This window comes from Strongylocentrotus purpuratus, unplaced genomic scaffold (assembly GCF_000002235.5).
Source record: "Strongylocentrotus purpuratus isolate Spur 01 unplaced genomic scaffold, Spur_5.0 spur5_scaffold_21, whole genome shotgun sequence".
NCBI lineage: Eukaryota > Metazoa > Echinodermata > Echinoidea > Camarodonta > Strongylocentrotidae > Strongylocentrotus > Strongylocentrotus purpuratus.
Window position 1 is genome coordinate 40,140,107 of NW_022145607.1, and position 23,190 is coordinate 40,163,296.

The 23,190-nt window shown below is 36.6% G+C and overlaps 1 protein-coding gene across 4 annotated transcripts; it reads right to left on the minus strand.

Annotated features, from left to right (window-relative positions):
• Positions 1–4,745: 4,745 nt before the first annotated feature.
• LOC594769 (protein TFG) lies at positions 4,746–22,887 on the minus strand. 4 transcript variants are annotated; one of them, XM_030994785.1, is made up of 8 exons: positions 22,766–22,887; positions 17,351–17,569; positions 16,811–16,894; positions 14,679–14,810; positions 12,417–12,545; positions 11,551–11,796; positions 9,057–9,128; positions 4,746–7,807 (listed from the first exon to the last, which is right to left on the minus strand). In XM_030994785.1, exons 2-8 carry the CDS (start codon positions 17,556–17,558, stop codon positions 7,395–7,397), a joined length of 1,284 nt encoding a protein of 427 aa, XP_030850645.1. In that variant the 5' UTR covers positions 17,559–17,569; positions 22,766–22,887; the 3' UTR covers positions 4,746–7,394. The 4 variants fall into 4 exon arrangements, with proteins under 4 accessions (XP_030850645.1, XP_030850643.1, XP_030850644.1 ...); XM_030994783.1 differs by having other exon boundaries at positions 14,637–14,810; XM_030994784.1 differs by having other exon boundaries at positions 14,637–14,810; positions 17,351–17,602; positions 22,766–22,858.
• Positions 22,888–23,190: the final 303 nt, after the last annotated feature.

The window sequence follows — 23,190 nt, forward strand, 5'->3', positions numbered from 1 at the left end:
TGTTAACAAGGGCAACAAAGAAAACGACAACATCAAATTCAGGAAATCATCAACATGAGCATCAACATTGTGCTGTAAAAGGTTTATATTATAATCTCCAACCAAAAATAAGGATTTACCGTTAAGTGACTGGCTTTCCAAAACTATCTGCATTTCGTCCAAAAAAATGTTCAAAATACCATTGGGAGGTCTGTACACGACTCCAATTACGATATTATTTTTACCAGAAATAAAGACTTCAACAAATAAAGCTTCTAGATTTTCAGTCATAACATTAAGCTCGTGACATACTCGATATAGTACTCAAGTGGTGAGTTGAGTGAATTGATTTTGATTTTTGATTTTAATTTCTTATGCATTCATGTAATAATTAGTACACACATAATGTCAATCACAATTTTAAATGAAAGTGATTTATCAATTGATATTTATTCAAAAAAATAAGGTGCGATATAGGCAAATTATAACTGATGATGAAGAGGGTTTACAGGAAATTCATAGATATTTTGAAAAAGTCTTTAAGGAATGTTCATGTGAATAAATATTTTAAATATTCAATAATTGTTAGTACCCTGACCGACGAAGAGGCATTGAAGTGTGAAGGGTTACTTAGTGAAAGGGAATGTGAAGACTGATTACAATGTATGAACAATAATAAAGCCCCTGGAAGTGATTGTCTCAGTGCGGAGTTTTACTTTTGGTTAGAAATTAAAGATTTGGTTATTGCAAGTTCAAACGAGGGGTATCAAAAACAAAAATAACCTTCTTCCCAAGGGCAGGGTATCATTACAATCATTTAAGAAGGGGGTATGGGTTATTTAAACAAATGGAGACCTATTTCGTTATTAAATACTGATTATAAAGTTGCGGCGAGAGAAATGTCTAAAAGATTTCAACGTGTTTCATCAAGTATCATGTCAACTGATGAAAGAGGTTTTATAAAGAAAAGATCCGCAGAAGAAAACATACGGTTAATATGATTGACTATTTAGAGACATACAATAGTTCTGTTTAGATTTTGTTTACAGAATTTGACAATGTGTCCCATTTTTCCTATTTTTATGTATTACGTGAATTCAATTTTAAAGAAGCTTTTATCACCTGGATAAAGGCCTTGTATACTGATGCCATTGATCGTGTGATAAATATAAATGGATGGATTTCAAACGAAATTATTATTGAAAGAGGAGTTCGCCAGGGTTATGCTCTTATCGGCATTACTTTTTAACATAGTAGTGGAAGTATTAGCATGTAAAATAAGACAAAATAAAACATTAAAGGGATTGATATATTCAGTGTTAAGTTAGGTATCGATATTTTTAAAAATTCCCGAAATGCGGATGATACGACATTATTTGTGAATTCTGTGAATGATGTACAATATGTTATGAATGAAATTAACGATTTTGGAGACAATGCAGGTCCGAAAGTAAATTGGATTAAAATAGGACAGAAGTTATGAAACTGAATATTTTAGATAAATTTTTTCATGATAATGACATTATATATCAAAGATCAACCTTTTCAGTATATGTAGGCGAAAATAAGAAATTGTTACAAGATTTAAACTGGAATGTAAATATAGATAAAATTCGAAATGTATTAAAATGTAGAAAATCAGATATCTTACATTTATGGTAGAATGATTAATTGAAAATGTTAGCGGTGTCACAAATTGTGCATACCGCAACTCTTGTAGCATTTCCAAAACATGTTTTTACAGATTTTGAATAGATTATCGTTTTGTTTCTTATGGAATTCTTATGGAATTCAAAAATTAAACGTAATGTTATTATACATGATATTGAAAATGGTGAATTGAATGTGATTGATGTTGCTTGTAAAATGTCTTCACTTTGTTTGGCATGGATATTTCGTTTCTTTAGTGATAATGGCTCTAACTTGAAATATATGTTTAGATACTGGTCAGATAAAATATAGGGGCTTGCCACTTTGTTTATAGTGCAATTGTAATATAAAAGATATGAATCGATTATGCACTAATAAAACATAATTTAGCAGAATTTTATGCAGATCTATTTTGTTCTTGGTCGGAACTAAGATTCATTGATATGTTTAAAGTAAGGAAAAATCCAAATGAAATTATTTGGAAAAATAGCAACATAACCTTTGAGAAAAAAATATTTGTTTTATTATTCATCAGCCTTTTGCAAGAACAAATGTCACTCTGACCTCTTTCTATATCTCTTGCATCAAAGAGTGGAACAGTTTGCCTGATCTTTCTAGCTTTAGAAGGATATCTAAAAAGATACCTACTGGGAAGACTGACATAATTCTACTTTGTATCTTAATAATTTTTCATTCTCTATTGCTTTTTGACCACCAAGGACTTGCCCATCAGTGTATTTGACTGGCCCCGCTCACAAGCTTAGCTTCTACAGGGGTCCTAAAACCATTAATTTTATGATGTAACCAAGTTAAAGATAAACTCCAGTTGTGGTAAAAAAAAAAAAAATTACTTCGCACAGAATCAAACGAAATTTACACTGAATGTTCAAGATTACAAATAAATAACATGTGTCAAACAATTTTGGAAGAAAATGTATACTGGCTGAGAAATGAGCATAGAAAGACAAGGAAATCAAGGTAGTACTAGCCCCGACACCATGTGTGTTGTCCCATATATAGCTTTCTGTGTACAGTGCTTGTTACTTTACCAAGACTCTGTCAAATTTATTATGATTTTGATGTCTCCAGAACCTTGCAGTGCACACCAATACTTACATGCCGTGATCAACTGTTTCTGCATGATCCTTTCCACACCTTTTCTTTCACAATGCAATCGCATTACCAGTACTAAAGTTTATCTTTAATATGTTGATGAATGTACTATTACCAGTCTCTTTTTTATGTAAAAGATCATGTTTTGTGTGGTTTTGAATAAAATGATCTTGAACTCGAACTTGTAATCCTAGTCTGCAAGCACAGACTCCATTGTGACACTTGACCACAATTCCTAAAACCTTGAGCAAAGCCAAGACCTGTCATTTCCTGGTCGTGTCAGCAAATGCGTCACTAGACCTTTTTCAGGGGGGGGGGGGATGTAGAGGCCAACGACTACCGACAAAACTAGCCACCAATTACCGACAAAATTAAATGTCCCAATATCTACAAATTTAAACCTATAAACCCGGGGCCGAAGGCTAAATTGTTTTTTCTATGAACTCTATATTATACTTTCAAATAGTCATTTTCCACGACGACACGATATATCAGGATATTGTCAATATAATTTCGCTGCCGTCTGAAAAAAAGAGAAAAGGGGGAGGGAAAAAAAGAGGAAAAAAAGAGGGAAAGGGGAAGAAAAGAAAAAAGAAAAGGAAAAAAGGAGAGAAAGGAAAAGAAAGGAAAGAAAAGAGAAGAAAGAAAGAGAAAAAATAAAAAGAGGAGAAGAGGAAAAAAGGAAAAGAAAGAAAAGGAAAGGGAAACAAAAGAAACGGGGGATGAAAGAGAGGAGAGAGAGAGAGAGGGGGGGGAGGAAAGAGCCTGCGAGAGGAGAAGTGGGAGTAAAATAGAGAGGGGGTTTGTGGGTGGAGTCGTCTCGTCGAGGGAGCAAGAAAGACCCCCCCCCCCTGGCGCTCGAGGGGGGGTGCAAATTTTTAAATTTTCGAGGACCAAAAAAAAAATGACTACCCCCCCCCCCCCCCCCCCCCCCCCCGAAGCGCGGAAGTTTGACATTCCATTAAATCATTGGAGAAAGAAACACATTATTCGTTGTATTGTTTTTTACTCTTAATCCTGGTCAGAATACAGTTTCCCCCTCCCGTGCGAAGCGCGGAAACTTTGACATTTCATCAAATTATTACTCTTAATCCTTGTCTCAATTCGATTTCGCCCCTCCCGCGCGAAGAAAAAAGAAGAAAAAAAGAAAATGTTTCTTTGTCCGATAAAAAGTCACGGTTCGTAGGGGGAAAAAAATTGTCGGCCGACCGACATAATACATCTCACCTTCAAACTTCTGCATTGATATTGTACAAGAGGATCGAGCAAGAATACTAATACAGCGGGTAAGAACACATTTTTTTTTCTTTTCTGAAACCATATTTATTTCGATTTAGGAATGAAAAGTATCTAAAAACTAGGCCAATTGTAAATTATCTTTTCTAGGATTTTGGATTTGCTGGGAAGAATAGAAATGGACCTGTAATTAATTTCGTGATGATTGTCTTTTCTTAAACAGGATTTATATTAGCAATTATGAGGACTCGGGACATGGATGGAGTGAGATATAATTTACATCCAATTTCTTCAAATTTCGATAGTTTTTTCATCTGTGCAAATAACATGTTTGGGGTGAAATGGGATTTCCTTCTCAATATTTGAACACAAATCAATTGAAAAAGATCTATATACCAGATCAGAATCAAAGTCTTTCTCTTATTTTCTTCATCTTCTATACCCTCCCTCCTCTCCAATATTTTACTTTATCTCTCACCATCTTAACCTCTACAACTTATTACACATTTTCATTTATTCATCTGTTTATCCACCCTGTTCTCCTTTCTTCTTCTGTCTCTCTCAATATTTCAATTTCTTTCTTTTTTCTTTCTCTCTCTTTTTCTCTTTCTCTCCTTTTCTCTCTCTTCCTGCATGGGAGCATGAATCCTGTGATAACCCTAAGTCCACTAAATAATAATGGTTGAAATGACATTAGAAACTTGAATCCTCTCATGTTATCATAGCTAGACATACTGCACACAGTTAAGGAAAAAAGAAGGAAAAAATGCTATTTCCCCGTTATTTATTTAAGAATGATACATGATACACATAACATGCACAAAGACCACATACACAAATCAGTTTAAATTGTATAAACGAATACCTCTGCATTTTGGCCTCTTCAGACACATTCCATCATTTCTGTTCGACTAACCAACTACCCAGTGATAAAAATCAAAATCTTCTACTTAATGATATCCTCTCTATGACACATTCCTTAAAAGTAGAGACTTTCACTTGGGAGATAAACTGGCTGATAAGAATTCTAAATTATATTGGCTATCATGCAGTAGAAGAGTTGTTATAACCAACTACAAACAACAATAACAACATTATTTGGAAATTGTATTCACATAAAGTGCAGTTCATTGCATTTTAATCTTTTACAAACCAGAGATATGCTGTGCATTATCATTTTTAGTGCTGGGAACCTTTTTGCATTATAGGTGGGGTAAGAAAGAATGATACACAGTCACATGTTTTCATTTGACCAATTAGATTGCGTACATTCTAGGACCCATTTCATGAAATAATATAATGCACTAATATTGCACCATATATCTAGTCTCTTACTTAGAGGGGTATGATTATTTTTAATTTCAATTCAAATATTTATATTGTGGGGGGGGGGGGGGCTCTTCATGGATGCTGCCTTGATAAAGTGCTGGGGCTATCCATGAATTTCTCCCTACCTGGTTTGTGAGTGGCAATTGTCGACTTAGAGCTGTGGTATGGATCAGAACATCATTTCTTATGATTTCCTGACAGCATTATGCATGTTATCAGCATACTGTATCAGGAGAGACAACATGCTACAGAGCTAGAAACCGATAAAAAGTAATGACCAAGCATCCAGGTAATATTTGATTTGCAGGATCATACAGGCAAACACACTTAAAGTATACAAATCAACATCATAATTAATATAATTATCATTCTTCCCTGATTTTAATTTTTTTAAGCTTTACACCGTAAGTTCAGCCCCAGCTGTTTATAAAAGAAATTCAATTACATCCCAGTAAGTACAAGTATCATTCTTAAATTGGGTAAATGTATATCTTGGGTAACATAATCACTAAAATGTTGATGTATAATAAATGTAATGATCATGTAAATCATTGGAATTTTGGAACTCATATTTTCTCATCATTGAATAATGAATATACATATACACTCTTCATCCGATCGGGGCAACCAACAATGACCATGTCATATAAAAAGTATGCAAACTGGACGTATTCAAGCTTCTACAAGTCATTTCTAAAATAAAGCACAGCTACATTTCTGCTTATCTAATGAACCTCTACATTGCATTAGCATTCCCCTTATCTACATACACACATATATTATAATCATTCCAATTTTGGCTAGATTGGTCATTTTATACAACAAAATAGTGAACAATATACTGTCATGAGACTTATCTGTGAATTTCTGTACAAACTAGGGAGAAAGAGAGGAATCTAAGAGAAACATGGAAACAGGAGAGAAGCATAATTAAACTCTGGAATTTGACAGATTTTGGTATTCTCTCTCTCACGGCATAGCAGAGTTAACCACAGGCTGCAAGATCAATGAGTTTGGTCCCGCAGATTTCCTTGTATTTTGAAGGTTCATGAAACCGACCATCTGCAAGACCAAAATATTTGTAGACGTTCTTTAATATATATTGACAGAATATCACCAAGACAATAATGCGGTCGAAAAACAAACGGTAAAGTTTGCTCTACACCTTTAGACTTATGGCATTCTTCCTCACGAACCATATCTCATGTTTGGTCACTCAAGCCTCATTCCCATATAATGCGGTAAACTGCCTCAAAAAGTACAACATATCGTCCCTATTTTCACGAAGTGACGGTAGTGAATGAAAATCGCATACAATTTGCGTGCGGATTTTCCTCACTACCGTCACTTCGTGAAAATAGGGACGATATGTCTTACCCACATAAAGCGACATAGCCTAGGCGTAGTATGCATGAAGTGGACTAACACATAGCTATGCTTAGGGGCCTTTGTTACACATAGATACATGTCCTTTTTGACACATCCTGCTTCTAGTTCATTCGTACAAACCAAAACAAAAAATGGTATTATTTTGATCGAGCATTGATTACAGGGTGATGTGTGAATGGGCCTTGAGGCCAAGGTCACCAGAGACATGTTCGGTAAGCATCATTTTATGTCTCTTACACTAAGTGATCAGGTTCTGAGTAATAAGATCAACTCTTTGACTAAATGGGGATGTATTACCCCCTTCAAATTTCAAAAAGAAATATATTGTAATCATGGTGAAAGGAATTACATTTTTTATAATGAATTTTCAAGAATCTGGAAGATATTCATTACAATTTCATGTTCATTATTACAGATTCTACTATTTGTTAATTTGAGAAGTTAATTATCAGAAAAGACAAATGGGCAAGCCACATATCCATATTTTTCTAACAATAAAATGGAGAAAAAGAATTGGATCCAAGATAACCAATGCTGAAGACCCATGAGCATTACATTTTCTACTTAGACCGATTTATCATTCTAGTTATCAAATTACTGAGATGAGGGTAGCCAATCAACCATTGGGATGAGAAAAAAAAATATGCTTCTCAGCTTCTCTCCATGTTTCTATCAGGCTCTTCACCCATGGGCGACACTCATTTATAGCCTAATCCCGGCTGCTGGTACGTGCTGGGCCTGCCATAGGGGGTGTTCCTAGCGTAGGGGTTGCCAGGCCCTCCAGGCGCTCCGGGCCCACCGGCTGGCGTTGGGTACGGTTGTTGCCCCCCGGGCTGCTGTACAGGTTGCTGTACAGCAGGTTGCGGTACAGGTTGCTGCCCTGGCTGCTGGCCTGGTTGCTGCTGGTATGCACTATAAGGAGCAGGTTGCTGTTGCTGTTGTTGCTGAGGAGTATACCCAGGTTGCTGTGGTTGAGGTGGGTAGTAGCCTTGTGGCTGCTGTTGTTGTGGCTGTTCTTGTTGACCACTGAAGGGGGCTTGTGGCTGGTTGTAGCCTTGAGAAACAGGTGGTTGCGGCTGTGGTTGTTGTTGCGTGGGCTGGGGCATGTTACCTGAAAAACAAATATCATTACACATTAAAATTAAATTCATCACTGCTAAAAACCTGCTTCAACAAACCAATACTTTAATATTCTGATGTACAAATATTAAACAGTATTTGCAATCATGTAAATACAAATCTAGACCTTTCAGTATCTCTCTCCCTTAAGAACATGTATGGTAATGCAAATTAGCTCAAGGAATCTAAAAACTATGTAATAAAACTGAAGATAGATGCATTTTATTATAGAACTAAACATGTCTGAACTTCAATACTTCCCAAAAAAATAATGAAAAAAGTAAATATATGAAATGTTGTGATCTGTGTACCAAACTGGAACAGATTATTGTCAAACAAAGGTATTGGTATGACTATGAAACTATCCCTTTTCAAAAAGGTTTCATATACGGTAGGACCAACATGTATTAAACCTTACAAAGCATACTGGTTCGTTCGTTCGTGTCTCCTTAGATCAAGATTAGTATCTTGATCTTTGGAGTAGTTGCTACAACCGGCCGTGTCAGACACGTTGTCCCGGGGTGTGAGATAGGACTCTTACTGGTGAAATGACTACATGCTAGGACATGCAGTCAGTTGGCTTTGTAATGTTTTATGAACAAAGTTCCACCTGTACTAGCTAACTGAGCACCCCTTGATTAATGAGGGCAGCTGCAAGAAATAATAATCATTTATGCAAAAGGTGCTAAAGGTTGCATGCAATTTTGTTCAGACATAGCATTTTGGGATGCAAAACGTCACACGAACGACAAACATAAAAACATGAATGTATGAATACACTCCTATCCCTTCTTTTCTCCACTCCCTTCTCTTCTCCTCTCCTCTCCTCCCACTCCCTTTCTCCTTCTACTCTTCCCTTTCTTCACCCATTTCTCCCTCCTATTCTTTCTTCCCATCCTGCTCCTCTATCCTCTCTTTCCTCTCCTCCTCCTCCCCGCCCCACACCCTCTCTCTCTCTCTCTCTCTCTCTCCTCCTCCCCGCCCAATCCCTCTCTCTCTCTCTCTCTTCAACCTGCCCCCTCTCTCTCTCTCCACCCCTGCCCCACTCTCTCTCTCTCTCTCTCTCTCTCCCCACCTCTTCTCTCTCTCTCTCTCTCTCTCTCTCCACCCCGCCCCACTCTCTCTCTCTCTCTCTCTCTGTCTCTCTCTCTCTCTCCACCCCGCCCCACTCTCTCTCTCTCTCTTTCTCTCTGTCTCTCTCTCTCTCCACCCTGCCCCACTCTCCCCAGATAATGCAGTACCTGGCAGGTATCCTATGGAAGTAGGAGGAGCACCAAACAGCCCTGGTGCAGTGGCTTGGCTTGTCGATTGGGCTAAGGGAAAGAAGCACAATTGCACCAACATGCATGGTTCAATTATTCTCATTGACTAAAAGGTATGAAGACAAAGAAAAATTTATTCAAAATCGACAAGTTTACTTCTACTACTACTACTAAAATAATGTAACTTCAATTTCCTTTTATAACAGTTTTAAGTGAAAACAAACAGTTTTGTATCATACATGGCTCTCACTGAATGTATGTATCAGGTTCTTTTTCTCCTCTTTTTCTCCTTTTTTAAATATTTTTTTTGCCGGCCTTTCTCTTTCCTGTCCTATCATGCTGTATTCTTGGTCTGTGTTGTTCAAAATGCAATTTCTGCAATTACTCTGTTTCATATACTTTACTAGATTTTTGTTTCCTGCCATTCATGCCATTCAGGTTTACCAAATCCTGTTTCATCAGGGGACCCATCTTGAAAAATACTTTTTTTTTCTTCTCTTTTTTCAGATGTGCCCAATTTAGTTCTGTCAATATCATTTAAATATACATATTTTGTTTATGTCATTCAAATGTATTTATGTATGGAATTACATGTCTTTAGTTAATGTATTTTATGATTTTATCTAAGTAATGTGAATTGAGTAGAATTGAGTAGAATTGAGTCCTTTTTCACTCTATGAAATTAAGCCATCTACTTCATTTCAACTTAACAATTTTTATTTATTTATTAATTCATTTTTTTCAAGAGGGGAGGGGGGTAGGATCTAGGCATGGCTTTAAGGTGAAAGCATGCATAATTATTCTCCTACGCCATGAGGTTCTAGCTCTACAATATCATGAAAGACAAGAATATCATGCATCCATTTGCAGCCTCTTGGCAGTATTTTTTTTTAGAGGGATATGTTAGTCACAACAAGACATTTGCATGCAGTATATCTGGTTACCGGTCCCGCCCCCCCCCCCCCCACTCAGTGTTATTTAGGGTATGCGTATGCATGTTCCCTTCTTTTGAAAACACCCCCCTAAGTCCGGTGTGTAAAGTCAATACGGGCCGGATTTTTGTGTACTACGAGCCGGACTTTGGTGCGTGAAAAGTACCCCTTTACTGGACATTTTGCGAACACGCATGCGGTCCCTCCGACCTCGGAGTGGGAGGGGGGGGGCCCGGGTTACCGGTATACATTTTCAGCACACACACAAACTGATTAAATATTACAACATGCATATTAGGGTAGTATGAAGGCAGTAATGGAATCAAACAACCTACATTTTGGTATGTACATTAAATTACTAAACATTCTTGATAAGTGCCCTTTCTGGTACCAATTAATCATAATTTCTTGCCAAAGGCGCACAGTCACCTGCAACTTACAAAACTATCAGTGTTTAATTTGTTTTCTTCTTTAAAAAAAGAATTAAATGAACGCAACCGAGGACCTAATGCAAATTCTACCCATACAAATGATAATAATAATAGTAGAATCTTACATAGCGCTCATGTCTGGCACATTGCCTCTCTTGACGCTCCATTATTATTACCCTGGTTTTACCACGGCTGCCATTACAATGTACTTTAAGCAATAAATCCCTGCCAGGTACCCATTTACCTCACCTGGGTGGAATGTGGCAAATTTAGATTAACGTCTTGACAAAGGACATTAGTGCTGCAATAGGGATTTGAACCATGAGATTCACAGTCCGGAAACTTATCCACTGGACCAAAACACCTCCATGCACATGATAAGCTAAATAAAGTGGTCAGAGTTTAGCATTCAGAAGCAACAATGCTTGATTCAGATTTGAAGTAGAATTGTTTGATTACATGAAAATGCATTGGATTCCATGCTGGCAAGCTCAAAATTCTTTGGAACATGCTGAAAGAAGTAAATGTGTAGCCAAAATCTTTGGTAGATTGTTAACGTTGGCCACATGCACAGCAACAATATTACGCAAATTGCAATCTTACAATTTATTCATATTGAAGCATTAAATTACCAGTACACAAATCTGGGCCAATCAAAACTTCTTTCGTGCACAAGGAATGTTTTATATGTAATGTAGTTGATGCATGTACATTGAGTATAATTTGGTGCTATCTGAGAAACAGTTTGGAGCTAGAAGGGCATTAACTTAGACACGGTTCCCACAGAAATTTAAGAACCAATTTCTATGACTTTACATGATCAGATAAATACCATTTCCGTATGGGTTGTGGCATCCAAGCGATGTACGAATTGTCAGTTCAAACTGGAAGGGTTCCATAGCCATACACGGCCCACGCCAACGGTCAATTTCCGTGACTTCTCATGACTTTGAAAGGAATTTTAGAATTTTCCATGATCATGAGAACACTGCTTTGTGTAAAATGATATGAGTTAATGTCCTTCTGGCTTCAAACAGACAAAATATTGAAACAAAGTAAATCTACTTGTGAGATCAAAGACAGAGGTAACGGCATTCAAGCATCACTTACGAGCATAAGCCTGCTGCTGCTGCTGTTGCTGTTGTTGTTGCTGCTGGGGTATTCCGGGCTGCTGGGGGGCAGGGCGGGGCGAGTGAGCTGGTGACATGCCCTGTGTGACCCCAGGGGCACTAGCCTGGGGGTGGGGTGGTGCACCTGCTTGGTTGGCAGGGGGCTGCTGCCTCTGCTGTTGTTGACCGATGTTAGAGCTCCGACTTGAGACGCTGTCAGCAGGCGAGGCTGGCCTCTCTGTTGCTTCTATAGAAGAGACATGAATGGGTATGACACTAGACTTATCATTACTACTTCATACAGGTCTGCCAAACTTTCAACAGCAAAAATTAGTAATATCTCAGATGAGAGATCTCCTTGTGCCATTCCTTTGTATTTCAAATGATTTATTCTATGTCACTTACCAGAGCATTTTACTAAATCCCAAAGCTTTTTAGGGGATTCCAGAGCTATAACGCAAACAAATGTATTTTCTCACTGCCAGAATTATCATTATGCACTGTATCGTCATGTTAATGTGTCGTCATATTAATGCTATTATTATGCTGGTCTATTAGGAAATGAAAAGTCACCTTTAACCTTTGTCAAGGAGACACTCACCCATTTGTACATGTATGAAGAGGATTGAGAGGTTTGTTTCTCATCCACTGTGTCTACATCACGGACAATAAACATGGTGATATCGTCACTGCCCAGATAACACTTAATGTTTCTATCCCTCACGGTCTGAAGATTTAAGTCTGACTCATTTCACCACTTACAGAGATCTTAAAAAAACAATCTTTAACACAGATAATTACAGCTCAAATTCTCTCTTAATACCAGGCAAGCACACATTTCATTTCTTATTTTCTCTTGTCACCTACCATCTTTGTCAATACCGAAGCTACTGATGACAGCTGGGTTTGGGGCTTGCTGTTTGTATGGATCAAACATGGCAGTCTGAGCTGTGCTGACGGCTGGCTTTGCTTCGGCTTGTTCCTCGGATGTATTCTCTGTTTATAGGAAGGGAAAAAAAGTAGCAGTTGTCCGAGGTGAAACACAACTTTTGAATGAAAGGATAATAATAATAATATTTAATTTTTATATAGCACTTAATACAAATGTCTCTAAAGGATCTTCATTTTTTTTACTTTTCAATGTGCATTAAAAAAATTATAAATGTTTGATCACAGCAATATAGTCTAATTTATGTGAAAAATCATTGGGTGACATGAAGAAGAAAAAAATTAGTTGGTTACAAAAAAAAAACCTATATCGTTAATTTGATCTGTACAGGAAAAACACAGTGTAAGATATGGCAAAAGTTCATCACATTTCATTGTTTTCAAAAACCTTGGCCATTTTCAGTTCCATTAAAGAGTTTAGAACTTTAGAGCCTAAAAATATCCCCATTATGCAATTCATATCATAGTACCCAAATGACATATTCTGCTGTCTATTTCACTTCCCATTAAAACTTTGGAAGGTCATAGTGGTACATGACAAGGAAACCTGCTTTTGATTATTGCATGCGTTATTTATGTTCTACATTTTACTTTCTATCATTTGGGGCAATGAAAGCCTTATATAATTAATCTGATTAGGTCAAAGGTCAAAGGTCAACTCTCTATCCAGCATTTTTCAACCACATTGTTCATGTTCAATATGTGAAGAATGTCAGCCATACATGTATGATTAGTTACAAATTTAGCTGTTAATAATATATTTTATATTTCAAAGCATATTTTCATGATATACTTAAAAGCGCATAAAACAGAATCACCTACAAAGAAAAAACAATTTTGTTTTTCTTCACATAACATTCAGATGGGGTTTCAGCCACAAAGATGTGATTTCAAGAGAGAGTTTGACAATTCTTTAATACAGGGGGTAAGGAGTTCCAGGTTTTGGGTTGATAATTGAAAAAGCCCTGTGTGTTGTTAACTCTCATGCAGAGTTGATGATGTCTTTGATATCATGCAAATGTGTTATCCATGAAAAGCATTATTATTATTATTATTATTATTATTTCTTTAATACAGGGGGTAAGGAGTTCCAGGTTTTGGGTTGATAATTGAAAAAGCCCTGTGTGTTGTTAACTCTCATGCAGAGTTGATGATGTCTTTGATATCATGCAAATGTGTTATCTATGAAAAGCATTATCATTATTATTATTATTATTATTATTTCTTTAATACAGGGGGTAAGGAGTTCCAGGTTTTGGGTTGATAATTGAAAAAGCCCTATCACCTATACACTGGTTGGGTAGATGGTAAGTGTGTTGTTAACTCTCATGCAGAGTAGATGATGTCTTTGATATCATGCAAATGTGTTATCCATGAAAAGCATTAGCTTTGTTCATCTCCCTGTCGGAACATCATTCCACATTTCGTGGTTTGGCTCAAAAACTTATATAGAGCCCTAAAAATATACCAGATGAATGCGCAAAAAGGGCAGTAATGTCTGTATACACTGTGACAAATTGTGCTGCCTGGCCATATTGCATTTAACTCTGGGTCTTAGATGAGTCTCAGCTTTCTTGAATTGGCAACATGTTCGGAGGTTCAAATCATTGGTTTCATACCAATGTATATTATTTTCAAAGATATTCCATTTTATTACATGTAGTATTGAAAGAAAAATACTTTTGTTGCCAATTTGAAGAACAAAATGTGATCAATTTGTCCCTTTAACAATCCCTGTCCTTAAAGGGATACATATATGTACATCCAGGCTTTTGAGCAGGAATTTGTTAACCCTTGAAGCATCACAAGGAGCTGGTTTGGGAGGATAAAAGCAATGCTCGAGTTGACAGTATGCATTCGCAAAATTATGAACCTTTTGCAACTCTGGTTTGGGATGGACTGCACTCGACTCGATACCTTTTCTGCTGAAATATCCATCCACCTGCAAAATCCCTGGGTTCAACTACTGGTAAAGTCTTTTAAACTGTCCAGAAAAACAGGTTGAGTGTTTGATTTTTCCACCCGGATGATCTTTAAAGCACCCATACTTGCCAGATGAAAGCAGTTTAGTTTTCATGCTGCTAGCTTCAACTCGATGATAATGATGGCAGTCCTGTTTCCAGGACCCTAAAAATATACCTTTGGTTCTTTTCTTTGATCGTTCAGGGGGCTTACAAGTACCTTCAGGTTTCTCGATGGGTACACGGGGCTCCAAAGAATCCAGCAGAAAGTTGACTTGGTTCCGTATCGACTGCAGCTCTCGCCTCAGGTTCTTCAACTGGTCACTCTCGATTGGTCTCGGCTGACCATTGACTAAAATATTGAAATGGAAATTGAAAGTAGAATTGGAAATGAAATTGGAATGAAATTGGGATTGGAATGAATTTGGAATTAGAATAATAACTGGAATTGGTATTGAAATTGGAATTATACTTGAAACTGGAATTTGAATCGAAATTGGTATTGGAATGGGAGTTGGAACTGAAATTAAAATTAAAACTTAAGTTGAAGTTAAAATTTGAAATTGAAATAAGTATTAATCATCCATTATGACAAAGATTTTCCACTGGTATACAACTGACAAATAATTAATTTACTCATAGAAAAAAAATCAAAAAGGTAACAGTTTGCTCAAATAGTTACAACATAAGTAGAACAACAACAACAATAATGGAGGGTAAAATACATCATGGCGGTTCTCAAAGGGTTTTAAAATGTTACAGTGACAGGTTCAGTTTCATTCTCAACCAAAATTATTTATGAAATAGTAGTAAAAAGTGTTGTTTGAAAATGCTTCAAAGTATAGCTCAGCCTCCAGATCGCATCAGAAAGCATCTAAGAACCCCACAACTTCTAGGAACCCAGCCATAAGGGACCTAAGGCATTTTGCTCATCATGTGCACAAAAGAAAACATCAGTTCACATTCCTACAAGTTGCAATTTTACATGTTAGCATTTGTGTCTGTTGATGACCCTGACATATTGATAACTGATCTAATTAAAGAAGGATAAGCTATAGGCAGATCAGACACAGCATGAGATTGGAAGAAGTCCAAAGCCGGGAGTTATAGGGCCGCATAGAGCATGGTTATTCACATTTATAGCTAACTTATTCGTTGTATACATCTAAAGACATTATGGCTGGATTTATTTATTACCCAAGACATTCAATATAATCATGTTTCAAAGAACCAGATGGTCATTTAACTTTTTTTCTTTATAAAAGGTAAAGACCAGTATTGGAAATGCCCCAATTTCAAAAAATGAAATGGAAGCTCTTTATTACCAATCATGTGAAAGAATATGTTTTGACTAATACATGATGATAACAATTTTGCCAGGAAACTGCCTACTAATTGATATATTTGGTAAATTAGTTTATCTAATGGACTGTGAGAGATAAACGTGTGCGTAGTCCCATATACATCTTTCTGTGTAAAGTGCTTGTAACTTCACGAAGACTGGGCCAAATTTCTTATCATTTTGATGATTCCAGAACCATGCAGTACACACCAATACTTATATGCTAGATGATCAACCTTTTCTGATCGATTCCACATTGTTTCTTTCACAATGCAATCGCATGACCATAATTGGTCTTTATCTTTAACTGTTCTTTATTAAATGATAGCAGTAAACACCATCTAGCTCTAAGCAAACCATATTACCAAAACTCAATGATTAAAGAGATGATTGAATTCTGGCATAGGTGAAAAATATTTTGTGAGGTTTTTCATTATGTTTATGTTAGTATGGAAGAGTATCAGGGCACATAATGTCCCCTGAAAAGGCCCTCATCTTCAAAATATGACTAGAAACAGCTAACTGTTGTGGACCACACTTTTACGCCACATATGTACGGATGATGTGACTTTTAGTATAGACTGGGCCAATTTCTAATCAAATTTGATGACTCCACAATCTCATAGTTTACACGAATAACTATGTGTTACATGGAGATCATGTATTTTCTAATCACTTCGAAACAGTTTCTTTCAAAATGCAGTCGCATAACCAGGGTCCCGTTGCATAAAACTTATCATTGATGGTAACTTTGCCATCAATGGTAACTTCCATGGAATACTTGATTTTGATTGGCTGTTGAGCCCTGTTACCATGGTAGCTGCCATTGATGGCAAAGTTACCATCAATGGTCATATTTATGCAAGGGGACCCAGAACTCTACTTTATGTTTAATTGTTATCATCAAGAGCGCTTTATCAACAGTGCCTCATTAAACATAAAAGCATTGACAGCAAGAGGTTTAAACTTTCTAAGAAAAGTAAAAGAACAAGATTTGATTAATGACTTACCAAACAATGTGATTTTCAGAATTCGACTGCACTGGATTGCAAATGAAAGATCTGTGCTATCAAAAATTGTAATCAGATCACCATCTGTCAAAGAAAAACATTTATTTGTGCAGATTAAAGAGATGACAGAATTTTTAATTTAACAAAAATAAAAAAAAATAACTAAATATATATGTGTACATGTGCATACTCATGTACATTTGTAAGAGGAGCAAAGAAATCCAAAGCACTTGTCAACTTTTTTTTTGAGGGGAGGGAGGAGAAGAGGATAAACCCTAAACAATGGCAGTAGCAGTAGTCTTACTGGTGAAAATGAAAATAGATGGATATTTATACCTGCCTTAGAATAAAGGAGTTTCGTTCCTTTTTACACAAAACCCCACACAGTAGCAAATTTAGAAGAGCAAACATACATTACACACAGGAATTTTATGATTTCAATATGTTCTCTACGTTTGCTGGTTAAGTGGTATTGACTAAATCATCCTAACTTTAACTGCCTTAAATGGACAATATATTTGATAGAGCACCCTGACATACCTTCATCTTTATACTTAATGACGACTTCATCACTTGGATTGAGTTTGCCTCGGTAGACCCTCTGCATCATCAGGACTAACTCATCATAGGTGATGTCCTCATTGTGAATAGGTATCCTCCTGATGTCATCCCCTAGCTGGGCTTTGATGATCAGCTTGTTGCTCATGTCAATCTGCGGGAAGCTACCACTGGGCCCTTCCATAGTCATCCGCTACCTACCTGTTGCAATGGAAACAAATACACAAGGGCTATCTGTGAGAAGTTAAGCTATAGCTGGAGAGCTCTTAGACTAAAGCATGCCATGTAGCATACTAAATCAATTGCAATTACTTTGAATGAAAATTAAAGGAAACCTCACCCCAATAAATAACTTTAGCTATTCTGAGAGATTTATTGTATTCTTGCCTATTATTATCTACTAGATTTCCCACCCAAGTGTATGAGAGAAGTATAAACTTAGCATAATGTAAAGTTTCTCAGCACGACATGGGCATCTCCATTTTGCTGATAATGTGACTTACTATGCAAAGTTGTTTATCAAGTAAACGTATTCAAATTCCTGCCAATTTCATGAAAAAGTTTTTGCTCTTCTGGGGTAAAGGTTTTGCATAGATTTGTCAAATTCTATGTTGGATCGTTTGTAAATAAAAGAGTTAGATCTAGGGTAGCGCGCTCGGTATTCGGTCAATTACCAGTATTTGGTCAGACAGCCGTTTCAACTGCTGTAACAAACTAAAAAAATAACTAATGAGCCACGAAACTTGCACAAATCAGGCAGCTGAGTAACTTATCCTAACTCTCAAAATTAAATCAGGTATAGGGCCCTGGAAAGCTCTCCAAGTTAACTCGAAATTGGTCAGTGTCGCAGAACTTTATGCACTTCTGGGTTCTGTTAGCACATGCGCTAACATGCATAGCCATATGTAGAAGCCTATTGTGAAACAACTGCGTGTGCTGGTGCAATGAATATAGTATGTGTGTGAAGAAGAGCTCTTCCGTGTTCGCTCCACCACAGCGAATTTGCAAATGACGCACCTACCGAAGTGCAACAGGTATTTATACAATACCCTTGCCATGCGGTAGCACTCGTCCAGTATTTAGTCAACGCACTGACATTCAGTGCTTAGTCACGCGATTGTGTGAATATAGTTTCGCTCCTTGTCAACGATACCACACACAAATCGCGGGACCAAATTCTATTCGGAAACAATTTGCTTATCGTCATTCTATATTTCAAGTGACTTTAAAATCCTGTTAGAGAACTAATTTTCTTTTCTTTTAATAATAATAATAATACATAACATTTATTAGGCGCTTAATACTGATGTTTCTAAGCGCACAGTGTTCTGATTAAGAGAAGACTATAACCCGTAGAATTAAATTAGAAGAAAAAGCAAAAATACAAAAGTAACATAGATAAGGTAAGAAAAACAGTGGCAATCAACTAAATGGGTATATTGCCAATTAAAGGAGGTAAGAATTCAAATATTAGCGATTTCCCCTTAAAGGGAAAGTCCACCCTGAAATTAAGTTAGTTTTAATAGGAGTAGAAAAATGAGAGAAACAAGTCAGTGAAAGTTTGAGCAAATTCCGATTAAAAATAAGGAAGTTAGGATTTTTGAAGTTGTGATCAATCAAACACAAATTGGCAACTCTATGACGTATCATGCGAGCTCAACTTCCATTTGCTCAGTACTAAAAAATTCTAAAATTTTCATTTTCCCTCAAGAAAAATTTCAACCATACATGCACCCTAAATATAATAATTGCAAATATGTTTCTATACTCCCCCTGCAAGGAACAAATATATATTCCGTCATCAATAACGAAGAAAACATGATTTTATGGAATATTATGCACAAAGCAAATGAATTTGCTCAAACTTTCACTCACCTGATTTTCATATTATTCTGCCTCTATCGAAACAAACTTATTTTGGGGGTGGACTTTCCCTTTAAGTGACCGAATACCGGGCGCGCTACCCTAAGCCCACTCCAGCAAAGCATAGAGAGTCCATAAATGCATATGGACCTCTAGCACTGCATGTATGTGGTATGCGCGGGGTGGATTTTTTCCACTTTTAATATCATAAAATGTAAGACAAATACAACATAACATAGGTTATGTTATATTTATTTACATTTTATGATATTAAACTATCTTAATTTAATTTTTCTCCTTCTTTTACAGAGACGGCTGCATGATTCCCTCCTCGATTGCGACGACATTAAAACTGCGCACGTTGCGCTTACCATACAATTCTACATGCATGCAACAAGTCGTCACAAATACAAATCGCCCCCTGGACAACTCGACACAATACCCTGGATATCTTGCCACACTCCTTAGACAACTCGACCATAGCAGGTTGTCCAGGGTATTGTGGCGAGATGTCCAGGGTATTGTGTCGAGTTGTTCAGGGGCGCGGCGAGTTGTCTTTGTGGCAAGTTGTCTGGAATTTGGTGAAACCATATGTGACGCTATCTTGCGCAATATCTGACGGGTAGTTGTCTTATCTCGCAGACGTTTTCATTTAATGCTTTATCACAGGTTTAATAATAATAATAATAATACATAACATTTATTAGGCGCTTAATACTGATGTTTCTAAGCGCACAGTGTTCTGATTAAGAGAAGACTATAACCCGTAGAATTAAATTAGAAAAAAAAAAAATACAAAAGTAACATAGATAAGGTAAGAAAAACAGTGGCAATCAACTAAATAAAGACAAATATGGTGCGCACCTCCATTGACCGACGCACAACTGCAATTTACAATTTGAAAAGATAGGTTTTGAGTAGAGATTTGAATTGAGATACAGAGGGGGCGCAGTGAATAAAGGCGGGCAGTTTGTTCCAGAGAGCGGGGGCAATAACTGAAAAGGCGCGGTCACCATACCGGGTGTTAGTGCGGGGTCCAGGTGTTAACAGTAATGTGGAAGATGAACGAAGTGTTCGTGACGACGTACGGGGTTTAAAGCACCTACAGTAGGCCTCTTATTTCGTACGAATTTCTAGACAGACTATAGAAATACCTTTTATTAGTATCATTATTATTATTAAGACCCTACAATTGCTAAATTGAATATTATACTTTGGAATTATATAGTAATGCTCCGCCACCCCTGTCGGCTTAGTTGGGATGAAATATATATGTATTTAATACCAAACTCTAAAAATGCTTGTACGCAATAGCCTACCGCTGAGCTGTGTACACAACCGATCGCGTCCATATCAACGAATTTCAATTCGGGCGTAGAGGGCGAGACCGGTCTTAAAAAAAAAAGTCATTACATCTGAAAATGGCGCACGTTAGCTGAAGACGATTGGGCTATAAGCAAACAAGTAGGCCAGATGTCTGGAAACCAAGGAAATTTACACCAACGAAACTTGTAAGTTCCATTCTTTACTTATTTGTGATGGGTTATATCCATAGAGATATATACTACTAACACTAGAGGGCGTACTCGCTCAAATTGCTGTGCGGACCTGGAGCGGTGGCCGCCATTACTAAGGAGGGCAGAAAAACGAACGACCCATCAAGACTGTGCACAACATACAGTCTTTGGTGGCGAATCAATTTGTCGTGGTTGTGTTGCCTATGATCTGTGACAGTAAATTTGGGGCTAAAATCTGAGGTGTTGTTTTTTGCAATGTCTGTTCTTTCAATTGTGATGTATTATTGCAGTATATAATGTCCGATAAAATTTTAAAACTTAAATGCCTATGCTGTAGAATATTCAACACCAAGTGGTAATAAAAGGTTCATTCATTCATTTTTTTTCCTTCAAATTTAAGTATAAGTTAATTCTCTAAAACTGGTTGATGAAGAAAATAAGAAATACACTGTATCAAGGAGAATATTATTTATGGAGAAAAAAAGTGGTGTGAATAAATAATTATTACATCAATGATCAGCTGTTTTTAAAGAATATTCATATATATTTATAGTGAACTGTAAAAATTGAAGTATTCTTTCAGACATATAGTGATTTTATAGAGAATAGGTAAAAGACATAAGGTGTGAATTTGATATAAAATGAGTGAGAGAAGAAGAAAAAGAATGTTTGGATGGATGGATGAATGATTGGATGAGTAAATAACATAATTTTTTTAAAATAAATGTGTATAATTCTTTCCTTCCCCCTCTTCCTATCTTCAGTATCGTCCTATATCTGCATTTCCATTATCTACCTATCCTTCTATATTATATCTATCTATCCATCTATTTATGTGTCTAGCTATCTACATACCCATCTCTATCCCAAATCTATAAGTATCAATCTGTTTATAATAGCCATAAACATAAAATGAATATATTACCTTTAAAGCGTTTTAAATCAATAAACCCTGGCTCTCATAATAACTGAATTAGAAAGAGATTGGCCCCCGGCATTGGCCCTGTAGCATAAAACTTTGTTTAATATCATGACATATATATCAAATACACGTCCCAAATGCTTGATTCTGATTGGTTGAAAGCCAAGTAATATTTGATGTCATAATATCACAGTTTTATATTGAAAGAGGAAGAAAAATTGATGATATATTGAAATATAAATAGCTTTTTTTGTCCCTTTTACCTCACCAAAACACCCGTAATTAATCTTGACCTACACCAGATACCATGACTGAGGCATGAGATGAGTAGGGTTCATGCATTATGCAAAATACCACAATTATAACGTTTCATACTCGAAAACCGATAAATCAACCCGAAAAATGAAGCTTCACATTGCATATCAGTAGCACAGTTTCGAAGGGAACATCTGGGTATTTCTCAAAGTTTTGCCCTCCTTAGTAATGGCGGACCGCGCTCCACGCGCGCACAGAGCTTTGAACGGGCGCGTATGACGTTGGTTATATCCCATTTAATTAATTAGTAGGACATTTGAAAGTGTCATACCGCAGGCTTTCCAATGTGTCGCGTTAATGTGTTGTTGCCAGTGTTGCCTGTTTTACTACACAGTCAGGACAGTGATGCTCCTATGTTTGCCCTAAGCCCTACACTACAAATACAATTGTTCTCCAGCACTTTTCACCAAATATTTTTACTTTTTACATTCTCAGTGAGGTTTTTCCTTTTTTTCCCCATGCTTTTTATCCTTCCACTAGTTTACATAAAACTCAAACTAATACATTACACGACAATTTACTCTTAGTAAATTACATGTAACATTACACAAAACTTGCCTTGTTCCGTTCATTTTCAATCATCTGATCATGACTCATCGACCCAAAATAAATCACATCATACTTAACAGGTGGGACTGCACTTCACAAAGACAGTTTCACAGCACGTAAACACAATTTTGGACGCATACCCATGTATCACGTCTTCAAAAAAAATACTGATCCATGCATTTTACTTGTATTGTTATTTATTTCAAATTCTTACATCAATATAATACTCACCTCCTTTCCTAATGAAATACTATGGAGAAAATTCACTGGGTCAGAGAGCAGCCTCATCTACGTGTAATCAGACTGAACACAACTGACAATTTATTTAACTTCATGTATGGTATCTAAAAATGGATGAAAAAAGAAAACATTAGAACGAAAAATCATTGGGGTGATTATTATTTGTATGATTCCTTTTATAGTAAGGCTATGATAAGCAGGTCACTGTGAATATTTCCTGTCGCTATTCATAATAGGAGTAGAGGGTCGCTATTCATAATACAAAATGAGGTTCGCTATTTATAATAGGAGTAGAGGGTCGCTATTCATAATACGAAATGAGGGTCGCTTTGGGTCGCTATTCATAATAGGAGAAGAGGGTCGCTATTCATAATACCGAAAAAGTCAAAATGACATAAGCAATAAACTTAATGTTA